This window comes from Hypomesus transpacificus, chromosome 23 (assembly GCF_021917145.1).
Source record: "Hypomesus transpacificus isolate Combined female chromosome 23, fHypTra1, whole genome shotgun sequence".
In the NCBI taxonomy this organism is placed as follows: Eukaryota; Metazoa; Chordata; class Actinopteri; order Osmeriformes; family Osmeridae; genus Hypomesus; species Hypomesus transpacificus.
The window spans coordinates 13456348-13479973 of NC_061082.1; the positions used below are offsets into that span (position 1 = coordinate 13456348).

At 40.7% G+C, this 23626-nt stretch overlaps 1 protein-coding gene across 11 annotated transcripts in view; it reads right to left on the reverse strand.

Moving 5' to 3' along the window:
- The window catches only part of stat4 (signal transducer and activator of transcription 4), a 114954-nt gene that overhangs the window by 88493 nt on the left and 2835 nt on the right, over positions 1-23626 (reverse strand). For 8 of the 11 annotated variants that reach the window (XM_047046730.1, XM_047046731.1, XM_047046729.1 and 5 more), the window contains exons 3-6: positions 18348-18483; positions 17285-17383; positions 16731-16838; positions 16091-16169 (exon numbers count right to left, since the gene is read on the reverse strand). In XM_047046730.1, coding sequence (XP_046902686.1) covers positions 16091-16169; positions 16731-16838; positions 17285-17383; positions 18348-18483 — 422 coding nt within the window. The remainder of the gene's footprint in view (positions 1-16090; positions 16170-16730; positions 16839-17284; positions 17384-18347; positions 18484-23626) is intronic. The other 3 variants (XM_047046733.1, XM_047046735.1, XM_047046740.1) reach the window with 1 other exon arrangement.

Consider the following 23626-nt stretch of genomic DNA (forward strand, 5'->3'; position numbering starts at 1 on the left):
CACGCAAGTTCACGTCATTCATCCTGGTCGGCGTCTACATGCCTCTGAGTGCGCAGGCCAGCGTCAAGGAGGCACAACGTGTGCTCGTCGACCAGATACTGAGTGTTGAGTGAACAAATTCGGATTCCTTGATTATTGTACCAGGCGACTTTAACAAAGGCAATCTCACCCATAATCTCCCCAAATACAGACAATTCATTAAATGCCCTACCAGAGAAGGCAACAGTCTGGATCACTGCTACACTACAGTCAGTTGAATCTACCACGCTGTCCCCCGAGCAGCAGTGGGACACTCTGACCACGCCATGGTCCACCTGATTCCTGCATACAGGTTGAAACTAAAGCTCTGTAAACCTGCTGTGAGGACATCAAAACAGTGGACCAGTGAGGCAATGGAGGATCTGTGGGCGTGCTTGGACTGTACTGACTGGGATATGTTCACAACTGCTACCAATAGTCTGGATGATCTCACAGAGGCTGTGAAGTCGTACATCAGCTTCTGTGAGGACTGCTGTATTCCAATATGCACTAGGGTGACGACAAGCCCTGATTCTCAGCAAAGCGCAGAAGGTTGAGGTTGGAGAAGGAGCAAGCTTTTAGGAATGGGGATAGAGACAGATTCAAGGAGTCGAAGAACTCTGCTTCTGTCTGGTGAGGGCTCAGGCAGATTACAAACTACAAGCCCAGAGCCCCCCACACCACTAACGACTCTCGCCTGGCCAACGACCTGAACGAATTATACTGCAGATTCGAAAGACAATTGGACTGTCCTGTTCTATACCTTCTAGGCCTCCCCCCCCCCCCACCACCACAGTGACGACTCTCTCCGTTCAGGAGGGAGAAGTTAATAGACTTTTCAAGACGCAGAATCCCCGCTAAGCAGCTGGGCCGGACTCTGTTTCTCCAGTCACCCTTAAGCACTGCGCTGACCAGCTGTCTCCGGTGTTCACCTACATCTTCAACACCTCCCTGGAGACATGCCATGTGTCAGCCCGTCTCAAGTTCTTCACCATCATCCCTGTGCCCAAAAAGCCAAGGCCAACAGGACATAATGACTACAGACCAGTCGCCCTGACCTCTGTGGTAATTAAGTATTTTGAGTACCTGGTGCTGGCACACCTCAAATACATCACAGACCCTCTCCTGGACCCCCTGGAGTTTGCCAGGATTCTGTCTGTGAATTTCAGCTCTGCCTTCAACACCATCATCCCCGCCCTGCTTCAGGACAAGCTCTCCCAGCTGAACATACCGGACTCCACCTGCAGGTGGATCACAGACTTCCTGTCTGACAGGAAGCAGTGCGTTAAGATAGGAACGCAAGCAGAGCCTGTTTAAGGAGAGCCTGTCCACTCCCTATTAAGCCCCATTGTTCCAAATTTGGTTGCAGTTCCACCAGAGTTCCACTGGGGATGATCGCGAGCGAGTGCATGATGAATGGGAGTCTATGGAGCTAAACTAGTCTCTTTCGCCTGATTGTCGTGGTGAAATCTCAGATTTGATTGAAGTTTTTGCATGTTCAACATGGATTATAGGTCGAAAGTTGAATGAACGAGTACTTATGTCCTTTGGATTTCTTACAGGATGAGTTGGTGTTGCCCATAAAATGCTAGCATTCTGCTAATGAATGCTGATTGGTTAGTGAAGGACTGACTACGACCAAAGATCCCGCTTGATGACACCCGAAGCAGAATCAGAATGTCAAAGCATTCGAAACATTAGCAACAACATTAGCAAGCCAAAACTCTCTCTAGCATGTGAATTGACAAGGAGAACCTGTCAGCTGTGTTGTCTATGCCCCGAGAGAAAAAAGGAAGAGACCAGAGCTTGCCGTAAAGCAGTATCTCTGGTCGTACGATGTGTATGACATCATTGACATTTTAAAGGTTTTTTAAGAACATAAAGGCGACTTTAAAAAAATCTAACACCCAGCAGTGTGTATTTTTTTTGCCTCCCATTTCGAATTCAGAATTCAAATTACTAGACAAAAAATTATATCCTGAGAAAAGTGGATTTTGAGGGGTGTAGCTCCATGGACCTCCATTCATTCTGCACTCGCTCATTAGTGCCCTCATATGCTAGCTACTGAAGCTAGTCCCGCTGCGTTAGCATTTCGTTGGCCTAGCGTTAGCGGTCACACTTACAAGTCTGAAAGCGCTGGTTCGATGACAGTGTAAGTTGTTATTTAGTAGGGAACGCAAGTTCAGTATGATGCATTGGTATTAAACATTTGAGAACTGTTGAATTAAATTACTTTTATAGCATAAACACAGCATTACTAGATGTCCCACTTTACCTGAAAAATGCTGTCCCACATTACCTGACATGATCAGGTAATGTGGGACAGTCACATAAAATGTTTTTTTTCTTCTAACAAAGCATTATTTTACACATTATTGTGTGTGTTTCAATCAGTGGTTAACCCCCTTCAATATGCTGCAAAAGTACTCATTGTAACTTAATTTAAATTCCTTTGCCAGCCTTATCATTGAGAAATATAACGTCATATGCCGCTGAACTTTTGATGCGTTTTTTCTGTATAGACCTCTTGTCAGGCCAGATCACGCCTACTCTGATGATGTCAGACAAAGAAAAAACACTGCATAGTGACTAGAAGTGTTGTATTTACGAGTCAAGATCAGCTCTGGTGATTGGATGTCAGTTTTGCACATATTAAATCATCAAAATGCATAACTGTCCCATTTTACCTGAACTGAACCCTACTGTTTGGAGAAAATGTCAACTTTGATGCGGTCATTTCACATCCATTCACTTCGCTCCACAGGCTGGGGCTATACTGTAGCCTAGTACTACCCAGATAGCACACATACGTTTTGCCGACGTCGGCTTAAGATCGAAACGTCGTGTTCTATTCATAACGTCGTATAAGCATCGGCAAATGATCGGATTTCTTCTCATATTTGTGCTCCATCTCAAACGTCGCAGATTCGTCGGCTCATCACTGACTGTTTCAGGAAGAACAATCATTCTGTGTTGCAAGCATATCTAGAGCAGAGACTCGCGAGTCAGAGGCATTCACTTTTTAAACCGTCATTTATCTTATCTAAGAAGGAGCAGTCGTTGTTAGGTTAGTAAATGAAAGTACAAAAATATCAAAAAGTTTTGCAATAAGTAGTGTTAGTGCCATTTTCCATATTGTAATCCAGATTTAGATATTATACCATCTAAATTCATATTTAGTGATTGTTCATTAAAGTGATTGCATAATTGTATATATAGTTCTCATTTCAGTTGAGAATATGTTTATTGCACATGTATTGCATTGCTTAGAATAATCAGAGTTGAGCTGTGACGTAGTGAGCTCGCGCATTTATGTATCAATGGGCAGATTTGTTTCATGGTTTCAGAATTCAGTAAAAGACGGAGCGAACACACTTTTTTTCTACCGTTGTTGAAACACATTACACGCGTAGACTCGTTCTTTCCGTCCAAGAGTGGTTAATTGAATGAATATGTTGAGAAATAATTACTGACAACAAGAAGGGAATTTAGCCATTACATTGAGTAGAAAAACAGTCGCCGAGGGCAAGAGAACATCATCGGAAGCCGAGGAAAGACGCGTGGCCCTGGACACCAGTTGACGAAGGAAGCTGAAGAATTAGCTAGCGGCGGTTACAATGTTGTGCAGCTTACCATTTTTCCAGACGCTTTCTACGATGATGGATGAGTACACAAAGAAACAAAATTTATTGAACAAATAAGTTATAACTACAGATCTGGCTTGTCAATGCGAAATAAGTATAATTCTGTCATTTGAATCAACGTGGCCAAGTAAAATAAATATTAGAAATTTCAAGATGTGCTACTAGCCATTGGCCACACAGGACATTCGAGAAAGGTGCTATTGGTAGCTAGTCATATAAGCCAAGAAGAAGCTCGAGTTTGATTCTGAAAATATAGACAGCCCTGGAATCTTTTTCTGGAAAGCATTTACATGTTTTGAGGTTAACGGACTATTGATCTGGATTTTGGAAGTTTGCAAGAGCTTGCTATAATAAGAGACTTATCTAACAATAGTAGCCAATTGAAATGTCTGATTTGGATGAAACCAGGATGGAAGGCAATGTCGAGCTTGACATAAAAAGAAAGATCAAGTTGACCACAAAGGCCCTAGAAAACAAACTTGATGAACAAATGAATCTCAGGAAACGTGTATTAGCACGCCTTGTTTCCACAGCAGAGGAAATAGAAAACCTCATGATAAATTATTGAAATGCACTCCTAATTGAAAAGCATCATCTCAGTGATTACTCTAAATTTCTGAATAGGTTTAATGAAGGGAACAATGCAGTTAGTGAATTGTTATCAGATGATGAAAGGATAGCTGACCAGTAGTATTGGAGTGAGCCAAACCTTACAAAGTATGAAAACCTTTTTACCAAATTGGAGCATTGGATAATAGAAGCAAGACGGCACGCCAAGACTGGCACGATGACACAGCAAGGTGAGCCTGCCGCCGAAGATGTGGATCCAGACGACAGTGCATCCGCTGTACTAGAAAATTGTAGTTCAGTCACCGTACGATGTGTAAGCAGTAGACATTCAAAGTCATCCAAAGTGTCATCTAATGCTTCGTCTCTGCATACAAAAGAGGAAGCTAACCGTGCAGCCCTACTCGCATGCACAGCCGCATTTAAGAAGAAAAAGGCACTGCAGTTGGAAGAGGCTCAAATGGAAGTCAAGAAGATTCAGTTGAAAGCTCAAATGGAGGAGCTAGAGGTTGAAACTGCTATCGCAGAGTCCACGGCAAAGCTACAAGTTGTGGAAGACTATGATAACATGGATGACAACGGGATGAATTCCTACCTCGTCATGAACATGCATACAGCAGCAACCATCAAACATCCTGCTCCAGATGTCGACGAAAATCGACCAGCTATCTTCGAGTTAGCCAATACAACAGTGCTTCTCACTTTCAAACTACACACCAGTCTTATGTGCAAGTTAAGGAAGAAAACAACAACACAAGTACAAATTCATATGGAAGGCAGGTTGAACTTGGCAAAGTGATCTTGAAACAGAAGGATATCACAGAGATGTTAGTCACACAACAGAGACTAGCCAACTTACCTCAACGAGAAGTCCCTGTATTCAGTGGCAATCCTTTCGAGTTCCTGCCATTCCTGAAGGCCTTTGAGCACATCATCCACAGTCGTACAGACAACGATGAAGACCGCTTGTACTATCTAGAGCAATTCACCTGCAGTGAACCAAGAGAACTTTGAGAAGTTGCCAACACATGAGCGCACAACAAGGCTACAATGAAGCAAGAAGGCTCTTGACCTATCACTATGGCAATGAGTATAAAATAGCTGCAGCCTATGTTGACAAGGCTCTAAAATGGCCTCAAGTCAAAGCAGAAGATGCCAAGTCACTTCACAGCTTCTCCATCTTTCTCACTGGATGTAACAATGTCATGAAGAACATGGAATACCTCGAGGAGATGAACAGCCCGAGCAACCTTCAGATCGTCCTCTCAAAGTTGCCCTTCAGACTTCGTGAAAGATGGAGAGTCATAGCTTTCGACATACAAGAAAGGGAAGGAAAAAGAGCAAAGTTCTCTGATCTCATGACGTACATCAACAGACAAGCTAGAATATCTTCAGACCCACTGTTTGGTGATGTCAACGAGTACTCTGAAGCAAAAGAAAAAGGCAGGTCAAGCTTTAAATCTGCCCAGGGAGGCAGACCGAAAAGAACCACTGGCTGTGCTACGAGTGTTAAGCCAGATGAAGGGGATGCCTCAGATCCAAGAAAGAACAAGCAGACAAGCAACGCGTTTCAAGAGCCATGCCTGTACTGCAACAACAGACACACCCTGAGCGCATGTTACAAAATAAGAAGTCTGCCAAACAAAGAGAGAATTTAGTTCATTAAATGTAAAGGACTTTGTTTCGGGTGTCTGACCCAAGGGAACGTGGCAAAAGACTGTAGAAAGAGAGCCACTTGTGAAATCTGCATCAAGAAACACCCAAACCTGCTTCACAGCAAAAGGGACAATGACACCGACCAAGAGAACCTCAAACCTGAGAAAGGTCAAAGCTTTACTAGCGGACACTCAGCTCCACAAAAGGATGCGTCAGCCAAGAGTGATGTCACGGCAGTCACCGGGGCCGGAGGCAATAACTGTATCCTGTCTATCGTGCAGTGCGCATCAAATTCAAGAGGAGCAACACGACAATAGAGACGTATGCGTTCATGGACTCAGGAAGTTCCGCTACGTTTTGCTCCGAAAGGTTGATGAGACAGCTTGGCGTCCATGGTAAGAAGACTCAAGTGCTTCTCCGTACTATGGGCCAGGAGAAGCCTGTGTCCTGCTACGTGCTCTCAGATCAGGAAGTGTGCGGTCTGACAGAGAACAAGTACATAAGCCTGCCAGACATCTACACCCACACAGACATACCTGTAACGAAGGACAATGTTCCTGTTGAGAAGGACCTGGAAAGATGGCCGTATCTGCGTAAAGATGTACGGTTACCACAGATCGACGCAGATGTTGAGATACTAATTGGAATGAACGCTCACTCTGCGATGGAGCCGTGGAAGATAATCCACAGCCAAGATGACGGGCCTCACGCAGTAAAGACGACTCTCAGGTGGGTCGTTAATGGCCCTCTCAAGAAACGTGACGATCACCACAAGTCAAGACAATTCAAGTCACTGCAGTCAAAGGGCTTCAGTCAACAGAATCTCAGTCACTGGCGTGGACAGCTTGCTGCTGCAGCAATACAACCATGACTTTCCGGAGCAAGCCTGCGAAGAGAAGTCAGAAATGTCACGAGAAGACATTCAGTTCATGAAGTCTGTGACTGAGACAACCAAGAAAGTCAATGGGCACTACAGCGTTGGGATGCCTCTCAGAAACAAACGTGGTGATGCCAAACAACAAATGTGTTGCCGAGCAACGGGCATCAAAATTGAAAAGGAAACTCGCTAAGAACTCCAGCTTCCATGATGACTACAAGACCTTCTTGTCAGACCTGCTGAACAAAGGCTACGCAGTGGAAATTCCTGAAGACAAGCGCAATTGCAATGATGGCAGAGTATGGTACGTCCCCCATCACGGCGTGACCCATCCACAAAAGGGAAAGCTGCGGGTTGTTTTTGATTGTGCCGCTTCGTTTCAGGGGAAGTCATTGAACGAGGAGCTGTTACAGGGTCCGGACCTCACTAATGGTCTGATTGAAGTCTTGACGAGGTTTCGACACGAACACATCGCACTCATCTCCAACGTTGAAGCGATGTATCATCAAGTAAGAGTTCCCGATGAGGACTCTGATCTTCTACGATTCCTCTGGTGGCCACAGGGGGATCTGAGCCAGCCTCCGCGTGAGTACAAGATGGTGGTCCACTTGTTCGGGGCTAAGTCGAGCCCGAGCTGCGCCAACTATGCTTTAAGACAGACTGCAGAGGGTGGAAAAGACAGGTCATCACCTGAAGCAGTAACTACAGTCCTAGAGCACTTCTACGTCGACGTCCAACAAAAAGAAGGCCATTGCCTTGACCAAGGACCTCATTGCACTGTGAGAGTGGAGGATTCCGCTTGACTAAGTGGTCAAGCAACAGCCGCAAAGTGCTGTCATCACTTCCCGAACAAGAAAGAGCAAAGGTGATCAAGAATCTAGACCTGGACAAGGACGAACTACCCATGGAAATGGCCCTTGGACTGGACTGGTGCATAGAATCAGACTCCTTCAAGTTCCTGATCCATGTGAAGAGCATGCCCATCACCAGACGGGGTATCCTCTCGGTCGTAAGCTCAATGTACGACGCCCTTGGATTCCTGTCGCCGTTCATTCTTCTTGCGAAGAATCGTCCAGAGTCTCTGTCGAATGAAACTTGCCTGGGATGAAGAAATTCCAGAAAACATGGCAACCAGATGGTTCGCCTGGCTGTCTGAACTGAGCCAGTTCGCCAGCTTTTCCGTCAGGAGGTGCATCAAGCCAGAGGGATTTGGTCCAGTGATGTCAGCACAGCTGCACCATTTCTCTGACGCTAGCGAAAAGGGCTACGGTGTAGTCACTTACCTCCGCATCGAGAACAGTCATGGTCGAGTCCACTGCTCATTTCTTCTAGGAAAATCCAGAGTGACGCTGCTTCAACCAGTCACAATCCCACGCCTCAAAAAATGGTATCCCCTTACTGAAGAAAAATATATTGCAGTATATTGGAAAATATAATGTGATATATTAGGCAATATATGTCCATATATGGGATTTAATATTTATATTGTACAATACATTGAAACATATTCAACATTAATATATAATATATGTGTTTATATATCCCAAAATATGTGCAATTTTATATCTATAAATACCACCATAATGTATTCCGATTTATATGGGAAAATGTAATGGTAATATATGTAAAGATATAGTGTTGCATGTATGTTTAATATATGGTAGAGTATATTTTAATTATATGTAAAAAATATATAGTTGCAAGCAGCAATGGCGGATTCCTCTTTCAAAATTGCAAAATATTGTAAAATTGACATGATAGATAGTTACACCGGGATTACCCAGAAAACTATAAACTGTTTTGTCAACAAACAAAAAAATGACTATGTCTGGAGTTGAACCTGGAACCCTTCGTTTACCAGCACAATCTCTCATCCAATTGAGCCATTCCAGGATCTAGACTTTGTAGTGTTCAGTTACTGAATAATAAAATAAGACCTTTTTCCTATGGCAATCATAGTCACATTTGGTCCTAGCTCAAACAGCTCTAATTCATCTTCACATATTAAGGTGAAACTTTGCAGGGTACTTCAGGGGGAAGTCACCTTAAAGCCTATTCCTCACGGGGGAATCATAATTATATGGAAAGATATACATGAAATATATGTACAGATATGTGTTCAATATATTGTGGGATGTATTTTAAATATAGGTAAAATTATATGGAAAAATATTTGAAATACATACTGACAATGATCGCTTCCAGCAAACGTCTATTGAATTTGCCATTTCCCCCTAAATAAATGTCAATCTTACGGTATTTATGTTTTTGGGGCACATTTTCAGTGAGCAGGTGGTACTGTTTGAATTGAGATTCCATTTGAAATACTGCCGTTGACAACCTTATTAGAATACCTTCTAGATGGCTGAGCGGTTAGGGAATCAGGCTAATAATCAGAAAGTTGCCGGTTAGATTCCCGGCAGCGCAAAAAATGAGCAGTGTCCTTGGGCAAGGCAATTCACCCTACTTGCCTCAGGGTATGTCCCTGTACTTACTGTAACTTACTGTAGGTCACTCTGGATAAGATCGTCTGCTAAATGACTAAATGTAAATATCACCATATATGTCTGTACATTGTATGGGCATGTTCTCATATATGTACACATGCATTGTACAATATATCTTTCCATATAATTTTACATATATTTAAAATATATTCTACCATATATGAAGCAGACATGTGACACTATATCTTTACATATATTAGCCATATATTTTCCCATATAAAGCGCCATGCATTATGGTGGTTATTTATGAATACATAATTGCATATATATTGGGATATATAACCACATATATTATATATTCATGTTCCATATATTGCAATATATGGAAAACGGCAATCATTGCTGTATTCTGCAATATATTGCAATATATTACATGAATATATATTATAGTTTATAATATATTAGTAATATATGTATAATCAATATATTATCCCATGTATTTCCATATATAATATAATGGTCAATGTAATGGAAAACAATATATTACAATATATAAAAATGTATTTAAAATCATAAATTGGTAAATATATTTTCTTTCCGTAAGGGTCGGTATCGATAAAAATTAACGATACCCATCCCTAGTTAAAAACCACATGCAGAAATGGAAATCTACCCTGAAAGGGACCCATTTAACTGTCGAGGACCTCAGAAGAGCAAAAACTGTGCCAAAGTCAAACCTTCCAAGAGGAGCTTCGCGCTCTGCAGAAAGGTGAAAAGATCAAGAGAAGCAGTGCTATCATGAAGCTGGATCCCTTCCTTCAAGACGGGATTCTCCGGGTTGGTGGAAGATTGCACCAGGCAGCCTTGCCAGAACATAAAAAGCATCCAACTATCCTTGCCAAGGATCACCACATCACGACCCTGATCATCAGGAACACTCATAAGGAAATCGGACATGGAGGGAGAAACCATACCCTTGCTCGGCTGAGACAAAGGGTCTGGATATGCAGAGGAAATGCAGCGGTGAGAAGTCTGCTTTCAAAGTATGTGAAATGCCAGAAGAGTCAAGCTGCCGTGAGTGAACAGAAGATGGCGAATCTACCACCTGATTGTCTACTGCCTGACCATCCACCGTTCACTAACGTTGGTGTAGACTATTTCGGCTCCTTTGAAGCAAAGCGTGGACGAGCGCAAGTAAAGCGTTATGGAGTCTTGTTTACTTGCCTTACAATCAGAGCAGTCCACATAGAAATCGCACACTCTCTCAACACCGACTCATGTATAAATGCAGTGAGACGTTTCATAGCCAGAAGAGGACAAGTTGAGGTTTTGAGATCCGATAACGGAACGAACCTGGTAGCTACACAACACGAAATCCGCCGGGCAATGAAAGAATGGAACCAGTCCCAGATCTCTGAGGCTCTACTGCAAAGAGGAGTCACTTGGATCTTCAACCCGCCTGCTGGGTCGCATCACGGTGGTGTCTGGGAGCGACAGGTAAGAACAGTCCGGAAGATACTTACCAACCTTCTGAAGCTCCAGTCACTCGACGACAAATGTTTGCAAACTGTGATGTGTGAAGCAGAAGCAGTGATCAACAGCAGACCCCTTCCCAAGTCATCTGATGACGTGGACGACCTTGAGCCACTGTCGCCGAATCATCTTCTCCTTCTGAAGGGAAAACCAGCACTCCCCCAAGGCGTGTTTCAGAAGGAGGATCTATACACCAAACGAAGATGGAGGCAAGTGCAGTATATCTCCGACATCTTCTGGATGCGCTGGTCCAGAGAATACTTGCCCCTCCTACAAGAAAGGCAGAAGTGGCTGGAGAAGAAGAGGAATGTGAAAGAGGGAGACGTCGTACTCATCGTGGATGAGCAACTTATATTTTATTTGATCAAATTCCTTGTCTGTGCAAATTTTCATGGCGAATAAATCCCTTTCTGATACTGATTCTGATAAGAGGGTTACAAGAGGGTCATGGTTAATGGGAAAAGTGGAGAAGACAAACCCCGACGCCAAAGGGTTTGTCCGTCGGGTTAAAACGAAGACCAACACCTTAGAGAGACCCATAAAAAGTTGTGTTTCCTGCTCGAGATGGAAGAATCTCATGGACAAGGACATTATTATTTAGGACTTTATTATTTTCTACAGTTGTCTATCTGGTAGGCCTTATCTAGACTAGTCTAGGTCTAGGATGTTTGTTGGCTTAGGCCTTAGTGAAAGAGTAGAGAAAGGTTTTAGAATGTGGAAATTGATCTTAGTTTTAGTTAGGTAATTGTCATCCCCATGATGAGCAATTAGGGGCCGGAATGTTAGTGCCATTTTCCATATTGTAATCCAGATTGAGATATTATACTATCTAAATTCATATTTAGTGATTGTTCATTAAAGTGATTGCATAATTGTATATATAGTTCTCATTTCAGTTTAGAATATGTTTATTGCACATGTATTGCATTGTTTAGAATAATCAGAGGTGAGCTGTGACGTAGTGAGCTCGCGCATTTATGTATCAATGGGCAGATTTGTTCCATGGTTTCAGAATTCAGTAAAAGACGGAGCGAACACACGGTTTTTCTACCGTTGTTGAAACACATTACACATGTAGACTCGTTCTTTCCGTCCAAGAGTGGGTAATTGAATGAATATGTTGAGAAAGAATTACTGACAACAAGAAGGGAATTTAGCCATTACAAGTAGCCTATGCGTACAACATTGTGCAGTTACTGTAATGAGCTAGGTTTTAGTGAACTTTATGGTAGAGCTAGCGCAAAGGGACCCCAACCAGATACCAGTAGGCTACTAGTAGTTCGACACTGGTCAGACATTTTACAACAATGTAGCTACCAACTAGAGCAAAATAAACATAAACTATAATGTTATGTCAAAGTGTTGTATTTTGTAATAAGTAACCTAGGCCTACATACACATAGGCTAATACATTCTGGTTTAACAGTGATATCCCAGCTAACACAGTTACGTTGCCGCAACGTCAATCGATGACCAAACATACGTTGCCGCAACGTCTTTGGCGACGTGCATCTGTGGGACGCCAGAAGGTAACCGCAACATAATCTTGTGACGTTGCCAGTCCGTAACCACAACCTCCTAGCAACGTAATTTTCTGACGTTGCCAGTCCGTAACCGTGATCTCCTAGCAACGTAATTTTCTGACGTTGCCAGTCCGTAACGGCAACGTTGATTAAGTAACCTATATTTCTCAATTCTACTGCTTATATTTGGGCGGTTCATATGCAGAGATCATTTGCCCCAAATGCTACTTGTTCTTGTATAGCCTAATAGGCTACATATAGCCAACTTCAGGAGGACTATGTTTGTGTGGTGTGTAGTCTAACTCAAACTATTCATAAACAAGGCAACATTTCCATGTAACATTCAGTCATTTTATTTCAAACAAAGTGCCAAAGGCTACAGGTCCTGTCTGTTGGCCCTGACAATGAAACACAACATAAATGAATAATGTCCTATCAACATAATTGCACGTTTGAAAGGGGCAATCCAAGTCATAAAAAAATACCATCTAGAATAATATACATCAAAAAAAGATTATGGGATTATAGTATTTTGTCATATAGCCATGTGCAAGGTTAGATATGGAAGCTGCAATCATGATTCATTCACCTGGCTTGTTTTTAATGGGCTGCCGGGGCGTGTTTGAGTGTCTCCGCTATGAGGAGCTCCACAGCCTTCTCTCCCAGTCTCGTCTTCCACTTCATCACAGCATCTGCAATTAGAAGTCATGAACTTATTGTTAACACCAATTTGAGCGTTGAACGCTGCGTGTAAGCCATAGTTCATGGCATCTCAAAACACCTACCACTCTCTTTCGAAACTCCAGCACCTTAAGGCGCTCCTCAAGGTCTTGGAGTTCAGCCTGTGTTAAGGCCACCTGTAGGTCCATCAGTGGCACCTCTTCAGTGTCTGCCCTGTAGTTGCCTGAATAGGAGAACCTCTCGCTGGTTGTCCTCCAATGTTTACATCTTCCGGAGCATAACCTTTAATGTATCTGTCATTAAAGACAAGTAAAACAAGTTCACAAGAGTTACCATGATTGGCATACACTGTGGTCCGTCTAGATTAGCTGTAACATTGATGTAAATAACAAATGTTACCTTGAATGGTTGTATACAAAGCATTAGTACAGGGGTGTCAAATTCCGGTCCTCGAGGGCCGCTGTACTACATGTTTTAGATGTTTTCCTGCTCCAACACACCTGATGTAATTAAATGGGTTGTTATAACGACCATTCATTACAATCAGGTGAGCTGGATCAGAATGTCTGATTCTGAACATTTCAACCAACTATTTTCTGATGGGCAAAAACTAGATGACAAACGCTACAGTATGGCTTCAAAATGTACAATTAGTAGGCTAACAAGTAACACTAGCAAGTAGTAGCATTGTTAAAAGTATTATGTTAGGTTGCTAGGTAACGGAAGGTAATTAAGCTACATAGCTTCCGTTTTGGAAAAATAACTCACTCTGGTGAAAGCGTCTGAAATATTTAGAACTCACGCATCTTAAGGTTAAAAGGAATAAACCTATCCAAAAGAGACAGATGTCATGGACAAATTACAAAGAATTAGTGACATGATACTTTTACAGACGCCATTGCTGTGCATGCCATGACCGACTGTGAACGTGATCAGCCACGCGCTATCTCCACAGTCTTTGAAAATTCAGGGCTGAATAAACTATTTTGGGACAAGGTTTTCTAACACTTCTGAACGTTTATTTTTATGATTCTTTTGTGGGTGATTTGTGAGACGCTAAACTTTGATAACATGTATGCATTTTCAGTATTTCAACATAACTTTCTGGAGGGTTTAATCTAGCTAGCGAAATCCTAACGTTAACAATGTGAATCTGATAGCACATAAACAGGCTAAATAGCCTCAATTTCAAACCTATATGCCCTATCCAATTTCTGAATATGTTTATATATTTAAAACTATTTCTGTAAAGAAACTCACCTTTGAAGTAACTTATTTCCAGGTAAAATCCAATGGGTGAAAGACGGTGGGACCCCTGCAAAATCTGTTTAGAAACCCCAGTTTCAGCTATGTGTTGAAATGGGCATGCGCAAAGTTGTTGCTTATGGGCAGACTGAGGGGCAGGTTTGCTAAGGAAGAATTGTAATATTCTGTGTTGACTTTTCTTTGGAAATGAAACTCTTAGGAGTTGCTTACCTTTTGGTCACATTTAACAATTCTGTATTACAAAATTATTGGAGCACAAATTTGCATTGTGTGTCATACAGCTTAAGTGTGCTATACAAAGAATGTTTGCTTAATCATGTTACACATCACACATTGATTGCTTTTGTACATGTTTATAGTAAAGAATGAAAGACTAAATTATATTCCAAATTCAGTCTTCTATTTATTAAAGCTATGTTTCTGCATAAGAGAAAATTGATGAGCATTTACATGCTGGGTCTGAGCTGCACATGAATTACATGCATTGTCTACATTTATACGTGCTGGGTGCAACATTTAATATTGTGTGTAATTGAAATTCATGTAGACTATGGCTACATTACAAAAGTGTAGGAACTGAGAGCAGTCCAGTGTGATCTCTCCATCTCTGGATAAACCATATTCCACTCAAGATCTGTTGTCCTGCGACCAAAGAGCGACTTAACGGCAACTTAACCCATGGTACCAAAATTAATGTATCCAGCCGACCAAGGTACAACGTCGCGGCAACGTTGCCCACGGGTCTAATAATAACGTAACCAGCCGACCAAGGTACGACGTTGAGCACTTACTGGCACGTTGCCGCAACATCATGTGTTAGCTGGGATGTCAGTTTTTTTTTCTTCTATTTTTGGCAGTTAGCTACTGTAACCATGGCAGTCAAGACATTCAGACTGGGCGGCGGAGACCAATGGAAGACGCAGAACTGTAGGCAATGCTGTATATTTATGTTTCTCTGTTCCGTTGATCTCTCTTTTCTGTGTTGGAGTTCTTTTAAGAGCTTGATGGCATCAACATCCAGTCTGATAATAAAAGATCATTAACTTGAATTGTGTCTCTTCATTATAATACCCACACACAGAAAATCCAGGTTGAATCAAGTAGCTAACTACCGCTAATAGCCCATTGTATGTTCATTTGCCAAGTGACATTTCAGATAGATAGTGAAATAAGTTAAGAGGAAATATCTGTAGAACGGCCGGTTGGTACAGTTCTGATTCATCGTCAGACATCGTCTGGAGGTTGGTTTTGATCAATTGCCGACGTCTCGGCGTAAGACGTATGTGTGCTCTCTGGGTAGTATATGGCCGATACTTTGTTCGTAAAAATCTTGATATTGATTTTGGGACAGTGACATGGTGGGTTAGGTAGTAAATCTTCTTGTCAAACATACTGTCAAATTATATTTACTGTTTGTCAACCGTACACAATGTTATTGCCTTTGAATCTTGCTAGCATAACGTTAGCTTTTGGGCTAATTGCTCAGCCAAAGGAAAGCCGGTGTTGGTTTTATTAGCTGAGCGGACTAGAAATATCAGTTGGTAACGTTAAACGTTAGATTTCTATTGCAAAACACCTTATGCCCTTCGAGGTGTACAATACCACCTGATAATGGCCAAAGGCCGAAGCGTGAACCGTCCGACGCGCAGCGGAGTCCATTATCAGGTGATATTGTACACCTCGAAGGGCATTATCCCTTATTTATAATGGGATTTCGCTTCCTATATTGTATCATGTGTACATGACAATAATCGAAATACATTCTAAAGCTAGCTAACCAGTGCAATTATGGGTGTGATGTGTGGTATTCTAGGTTTTTGTAAACAAGATAGTGGAATGTTACAGAAATAAAGCCACGGACATACACACACAGCTCACCTCGAGACTGAAGGGTTTTAAAACGGAAATCAAAGTCATCTTGCATGTCCTCCAAATATTTTACAGCTTGGTCCATCATCTGTAGAAATTAAACAATGAGGAAAACCAAAGACTGTTTTACTTTTTGGTCCCCAATCATACCCCCTGGTAACCTTTAAATTAGACCTGCCACCTACACCAAGATTGTGAAAACAGCTGCAAGCAACAGTTGATCAACAGCTGGTCTGTTCCTCACTGCATATGGCATTTTTCTTCGGCATGGATAATGAGGATGCGTTCTCAAGGAAACACTAAACCTTTTGAGGGTGGTGAACTCCATTCTTCTCTTTTACAACTACGGCTTAGAGTTTTAGTGGTCCAATTACCACTTAGAATATACATGAATTACAGTTGTTGTGTTCTACAGTGTTGAATTCTAAGATTTTGAGCATCTTATTTAATCATAAATTCTTATGAAATCTTATGAAAAGTTGCAGGTCCAAAACTGGATGATCTATGTTTATTTGATTACTGATCTATGTTTACTCTTTCTACTGCTAAGCAAGAGCATAGTGTTACTTGTTAGTATTACTGTGTAAGTAGACTGCAGCCTGTCAAATGTCTGAACACTTATAATTAGAACAGCAGAGAACTTGGTTACCTGCACACTACTCCTTATCACAGCAACTCTGTTGTCCATGTTCTTCTGCCTCTCCATGACCTCCGAGTTCTGCATTGACTTTTCTAAAGGACCCTGTGAAAAATTACCCTGTAATAGTTTTTTCCATGTTCTTACGTGTAGTACACGTCTAATCATCGTCTAACATCTAATCAACTCCAAATGATGGCAAAAATGCATGAAAAAAGACAGGTGTATCACATTACTAGAATTCAATTAACAGCTATATCCTTGCATCTAAACATTACTTTTAGAATAGACTATTAAGGCATATGGAGTAAAACGTTTCTTTTTTTCAATGTCCATTTTTATCATGCAAAGAGAATTTTGGGAAAAGAGACTGAATTCTGAATACTTTCTGGCCATGGTACTTTCACCTGTCATTTAACAACTAGTGATGTTAAATAGATTATGTCAACTGAACAGAATAAAGAATTCCCAGCTACTAGTTTAACATCTCATTCTTAAATTATCAGGAATGGAAAATTTAAGGGTGAATAAAGGAATATCTCTGTCTCCATAATAATGTGTCATACCTGCTCCTGCATAGAGGCCGTTGAGATGATACGTCGCTCCTCTCGAAGGCAGGTAGAAATCACTCCCGCCATGAGTTGAGGGTTATCCTTATATTTCCCCTAAGCAGGGAAAAAATTGACCGAATGGACATTAAATTAGTACACGTTCTGTACACAAATAGTAATCATGTTGCTTCACTGACACGTTTGGTGACAGGTTTCCAAGCAACATGCACCTGTGCATTTCACTGTCCATGCCATCCTGTACACAAGCTATTGCCATTGCCATTCATGCCTTCCAGCAAGTGCAAGTAATTTAACAGTAGACTTTATGGAAAAATATGGTAGAAAAGAAATAAGCAAGATTTCTTCACTAACAATTTAAGGATTAAGAAGTATGATGTTTTGTCATGATAAAAATTGTGCCTACAGAAATAATGTTAAATACTGAGGTTGCTTGAGCAAACAATGCTTTCATAGACAAACAATTCTTGTATTCTAAATTTGACAAATTCTCAAAACATTTTAAGTTACTATTACAAACTTTTTTCACATAACATGTTTCTGTTTGTATGTTTAGACAATTGGCAGGTGCCAAAGGGGCACTGAAAACAAAATTGCCCTGTAAACATTCAGAGCTGAAGTTCCTCCACCCTGCACCAAACCTCTAAACCTGCGCTTTCACACTTCCTCTTGAAAAACATCATATTATGTACTCACAAGCACAGGAAATAGCTGTTAAAACCTCAAGGTTCCACTTTGATATGCTAAATGAATTTCTTTCCTGTCAGTTGATGAGAAACTGTTCCAAGAATTAAACCACACACCCTTGAACATGAATAAAAATAATCCAATGTTTATGAAGAGTCTCTTTTTTCTATTCAAATCTCATGAAAACTATGCCATTCAGTTTCAAGTGAAAGTATCATAGTACATTACTGCAATGTCTGAACATTATTACTCTTTACATACTATAATAAAGATGTCATAAAAACATAATAAAGAACTAACATTGAAAATACATTTGTATTCTCGCTATCAGACATTGTAAAATGTATTTTAGGTTTAATTAATAAGTAGGCACCTGTAATTGCTGGTTGATGATTTTCAAATTGTGTCTTTGAAGGAAGTTCAGCTCCTGGGAACAGTGTCTCTCCAGTTGAGATAGGAGATTGCTCAGGAGAACTGTAGCCATGGACTCATAGTTTGCAGCTGTGTCCCTGAGAGCACAGATTTGACAGTGTTCTGTATCACATTCACAAGTTGTGTACATTCTCAGGTTTTATTAAAGGGTATTTTTTATCAATTCTGGTTTCAACATGTAGAAATGACCTTTTACACAGCCCCCCATTTCAGGGCATGATAATGTTTGGGACAAAATGTTAAACAGGTGATTGTGATTACTCATATGTGACAAATTGCTATGTTAAAGCAGGTATAAGAAAGTTGTATTCATTGTAGGATTTTAATAAACTGTGTGAGTGTCTTGCAGCAGATTGTCATTATGAGGACCAGAATTGTACCTATGAAAGTCAAGCAAGCCATTATAAGACTGAGAAATAAGAATGAAACAGTGCGAGACATTGGCCAACTCTAAGGCTTATCTCAATCAACAGTTTTGAAACATAATTAAAAAGAATGAGAGCACTGGTGCCTGGGTTTGAATCCAGCCTTGGCTGTTTGCTGCATGTCTTTCCTTCTCTCTCCCTGCCTACTTGCCTTTCCTGGCACACTTCACTTAAAAACTGTCCAATAAAGCATGAAAAAGGACTTGTGTGAGACCAAAATGAACAGAGTGATGGAAAGAGCAAAGTATGGAGGCAAACAAAACGACCAAATACCACCTTATCTGTGAAATGTGGTGGTATGGTCTGGGCATGTATGAGTAATTGTGTTGTTAAGGACACAAACCCAGGTCCACTGACTCACAAACGTGCCGACTACCTCTGAACACCATGAAAAACAGCGTTGTCACTGAAAAGTTAGCTCTTTCCTGCCGCGGGTGGGTGGTATTTATACTACTGAGGAGTGAGTTTAACCAAATTGATTTGATTACATTCACCTCTCTAAACTCACTCCAACACACCAGTGTTCCAAACCGGTTGAGCTGTGCCTAATTGTGTGTATCCAGGTCATGGCACCTGGTGTAACAGGTGTCATCACTAGGGTTGCCAACTTTGTCACAATGAAATACAGGGCATCCGACACTGGAATACAAACCCATGCCACCAACTCACAAACGCAATGACCACCTCTTAACACTGTGTAAAAACAACTATTCCACAGAAAAGCCTGCTCTTCAATGGTTCAACAATGAACAAGACAATGCCTTCTACGCCAACACAACAAAAATCCTGTAGTTTGTAAGTAGCCTAAACAGAGTTAACTAGGGCCAATACATCAACTGGTCAAAAGACTGTTTCAGTCAGAGTTTTAAAAGCTAGATGACTATAACCAGCGAGCTACTGTACTTGTGACTGGATAACTAGTTACCTAAAATTGTTATCAAAGCTATGGCTAAGATAAAATACAGCCACTAAATGACAACGTTATACTTGATTACAGTGACGGCTGGTGACTCAAAGAATTGGGAAGGACAGGAGGACAAGCACCAGCTATGTAGTGTAACATGTTCAAGTACTTATGTTCAAATGTATCATTAATCCAACTAGCAACCTAATGCAAATGTATATCACATGGGTAAGGCATAAAGTTATTATAACTAGAGACAGCTACTTCTGTCTTCCAAGATGGCGTCCCCATTCATTTCTATGAAAAGTGCTCAGTGGAGCAGTGAGGCAAGCGAGAGCGCTAAATGGACCGCGTCATCTTTCCAGACGACTCGTCCGGTCTTGCGCAGAAGCTTATTCCTAGTTCCGAAACTCGTGCATGCTTGCAACTAGCTGTATACGTCATACTTTGCGACAACCACTCGCGAGCTTGTGAGCTGGAGCTAAGGCATAGCAGAAAACTGTCAGAATGTGGTACAAGCCCGATCAAGAAGCAGATGCATGTAAACGTTACGAAGATCAATACCATTAGTACTGTAGTATTATACGTGCAGGGCCTATACGTTGTTCTTTTTGCTTCGTGTTTATAGTTTGACTGCTGTATTGTGTTGGATAAATAAACTGTAAACTTATATATCTGGCTCTGTCGTTGTTCTAGCTTTGCAAAGCAAGCTAAATTAAGACTGTATAGCCTACCTATGTTACTATTATAATGATGATGAGTGTTGTTTACTATTACTAGCTTATTGTTAATGCCATCGTTGTAGTGTTGACAAAGTTAACAATATAACGACCATATTGTGGCTATCAGACATATTATTCATATTCGTCTTTGCTCCAGAATAACATGTCAACAATCAATAATGACGCCGTAACATGCCACGATATTACAACTAATTATATGATGCTATAATTACGTTTGTCATGCCGTGAGCATAATAATTTGTTCATTACGAAATGGTTAAATCTGCTTTAAAATAACGGACATAAACTCTACAAACAACCGTCATGTATGTGTGCAACCATTTGTAAAACGTGCTACAATAAAGGCAGGCAACTGTAGATTATCAAGCCCTTTCTCCTTGTTCTCATTCAGCTCAGGTAAATCAGCAATTTGCTGATGTTCCCTTTTGTGCGCGTCCCCTGTTCGTATCCGCGAACATGTTTCCAGGCAACTTTTCTTGACTTAGGCAAATAAATGGGTTGCTAGTTTACCCATTTCGGATTGGTTTCAAACTTAAAAGTAAAAATCAGGAAAAATTATTCTATGAAAAAGCTAGTAGTATGAGCCAGGTTCGAGAATCGAACAAAAATTATTGGGGGAGATAGTTTTAGATATGTTGACTGGAGTTAATAGAATAAAAACGACCGGACGAGTCGGGTAGAAAATCGGAAATGCAATACCACCTACATCCACCGGGGCTGTTGCCTCAAGCCGAGAGGCGAGGGGTGGGGGCTTGGGGTAAGGTAATGTAAATAAATTTATCTCGCCCATGCTACTAGCTAGCTACTCAGAACTGCCACTGAAGTTGATAAGTCTATTTTAATAAATTACACTAACTCAAAACCAAGAAATAATATACTTCCTCCGTCTCCTGAAATTTGAAAATACTAATTTAAATTGTATAACATTACAAAAATGCTCAACTAATACTCTTTCAATTGATATCCAACAACAAATGTCAACAAACTTCCCAACACAGAGAGTACACCCCATTGAAGTATTTTCCCACAATAATGCTCTATGGATTCTATTTTATGATTGGATGGATGGATGTCAGTCCATACTTCAAAAGCTTTGGTTGGTGGGAGGATGTCCTTCGGAAGTCATAAATACCATGTTTGTCTATGGAAGGGGGTGAGTCCAACTACTTGACTGACAGATTATTCTTGCTAGTTATAAAATTGAAGAAAAACGTCTATAAGTAAACGTGTATGACATAGAACAGTAGCATTTGCATAGAATGCCAAAAAGGATTTTGGTGCTGATACTCTCTGAGACTATTGATAGTCTCAATACCTTAAAGTGGGGGGAACATGGTGAAAAAGTACCCTAAAAACAGGCACAAATAGGCGTTAGTGAGAAAATTGTTAGAGCAAAGCCATTAGAGGTAACTAAAATCTGATTGTATGGATTTGTTAATGTCACGTAGGTTACATAAATCTTGAAAAGAAAAACTGAGAAAAACTGAAATAACCAGCTTTTGGCCAATCAGTCCACCCTACCAGCTGTGTTTAAGGTGGGGTCATATCGAAAGCAGGTAGCAGGTTTAAACGCATTTTCACTCCACGAACAGTCTGAACAACCTTTAACGGTTGGTAACTCTATAGGCTACTGTAAGCCTATTGTTACTGTCTTAATGCGGTATAAACACCTTGTATTTTTGGGGCAGTTTCAGCTAGCTATGTACGTAGCAAAATGAGTTAGCCTTACCATTAAACAAGAAGCCACAAATGTATGTTGTATACTTTTTAAGCTGTGCAATCTTCAAGAAAAATAAATATACATACTTACTTATTTAAAAGACTAGGTTAGTGCCTGTGCCCGTAATGTAGCCAGTGATTGAGAGATGTCAGATAATTCATTCAATGGTACTGATACACACACTGATTCATGGAAATGTAGTGTATTGATACTGCAGTCCATGTGTCTTTGATGCCTTGCCCGTGATGCAGCTAGTGATTAAAATGTAATTAACAGTTGATTTGGTGTTGCCTTAATTGAAGTTTGTGTGCAGTTGCATGAAGGCAGAGTTTTGCAGTAGATGCATTATTTCACTAACATAACAAAATTCACAGATCTATACTGAAAATAAAGTATCCACTTTATATTGTGTTGATATTATATGCTCGTCAATATTTTATCCATAGCAAAATTATGAAAACCCTTTGAATCAGATTGCATGTTCCACTGTTGTTCTGGCCATATCTGTACTGGAGCAATAGCAATACAGAAATCTAATTTCTTTGTGACAAAATGTCCCAAAAGCATATTTTTCAATTGCCAATTAAAATATTGTCGAGCAATTAGGTGTCCTCATTTTATGATGCCTAGCAAAGCAATGTAAATCAAATCCCTGCAGACAAGCCATCGCAAGGGCTGTGCCAAGTGTGCAACTGTATAGGGCCTCGCACCTGGCCTTTATTTTTCATATATATAATAGTTTATTCATCCAACAGCTTCTAAAATGATATTCCTTGTGCAAAGTGTAGGTTGCAGGAAAAAATATAACAAATTATAATGATTTTCATTCCTTGTGCAGAGTGTAAGTTGCAGGAAAAAATATAACAAATTATTTTTCAATTATTTTTAAATATTGCATCACTCACTGCGAGGAAGTAGAAAAATTTTGACTGCACTATAGTGTGGACAATTTTGCCGGCACAAGTCAAGTGCTTTTCTTTTTTAAGAAGGTAGAATTCACGAAGTCACTCCGTGGATTGCTGGATACATGTGTCAACACTTCTAGAGATGATGTGGCTGAGCAGATGTTCAAAGCAAGTGTTTGTGAACATGCTAATATGGCAAAAATAAAGTGGTTTTAAAGTTAATTTTTATTTGTTGACTATAACAGCAAAACATGGAAGATGGAGAAAAGTCATGCCGTTATGTGCATGTGACCCTAGTTCATCCACATGTATGTCAATGAGCAGGAACTAACACTTCAAGTTCGCACAGGACGATGCACCCTCCATGAAACGAGCCTGCTTACAGATTATAGCCTTGGGCTAAATTGTCCTGAGTTGGTTGTGTAACCTACACAACATTACCTGCAATACTATAGATGCAAGCAGCAATCATCGGGCTAAGCACCAAAGGCGCAGGAAGCGCAATACAGCGCCCAAAGAACAT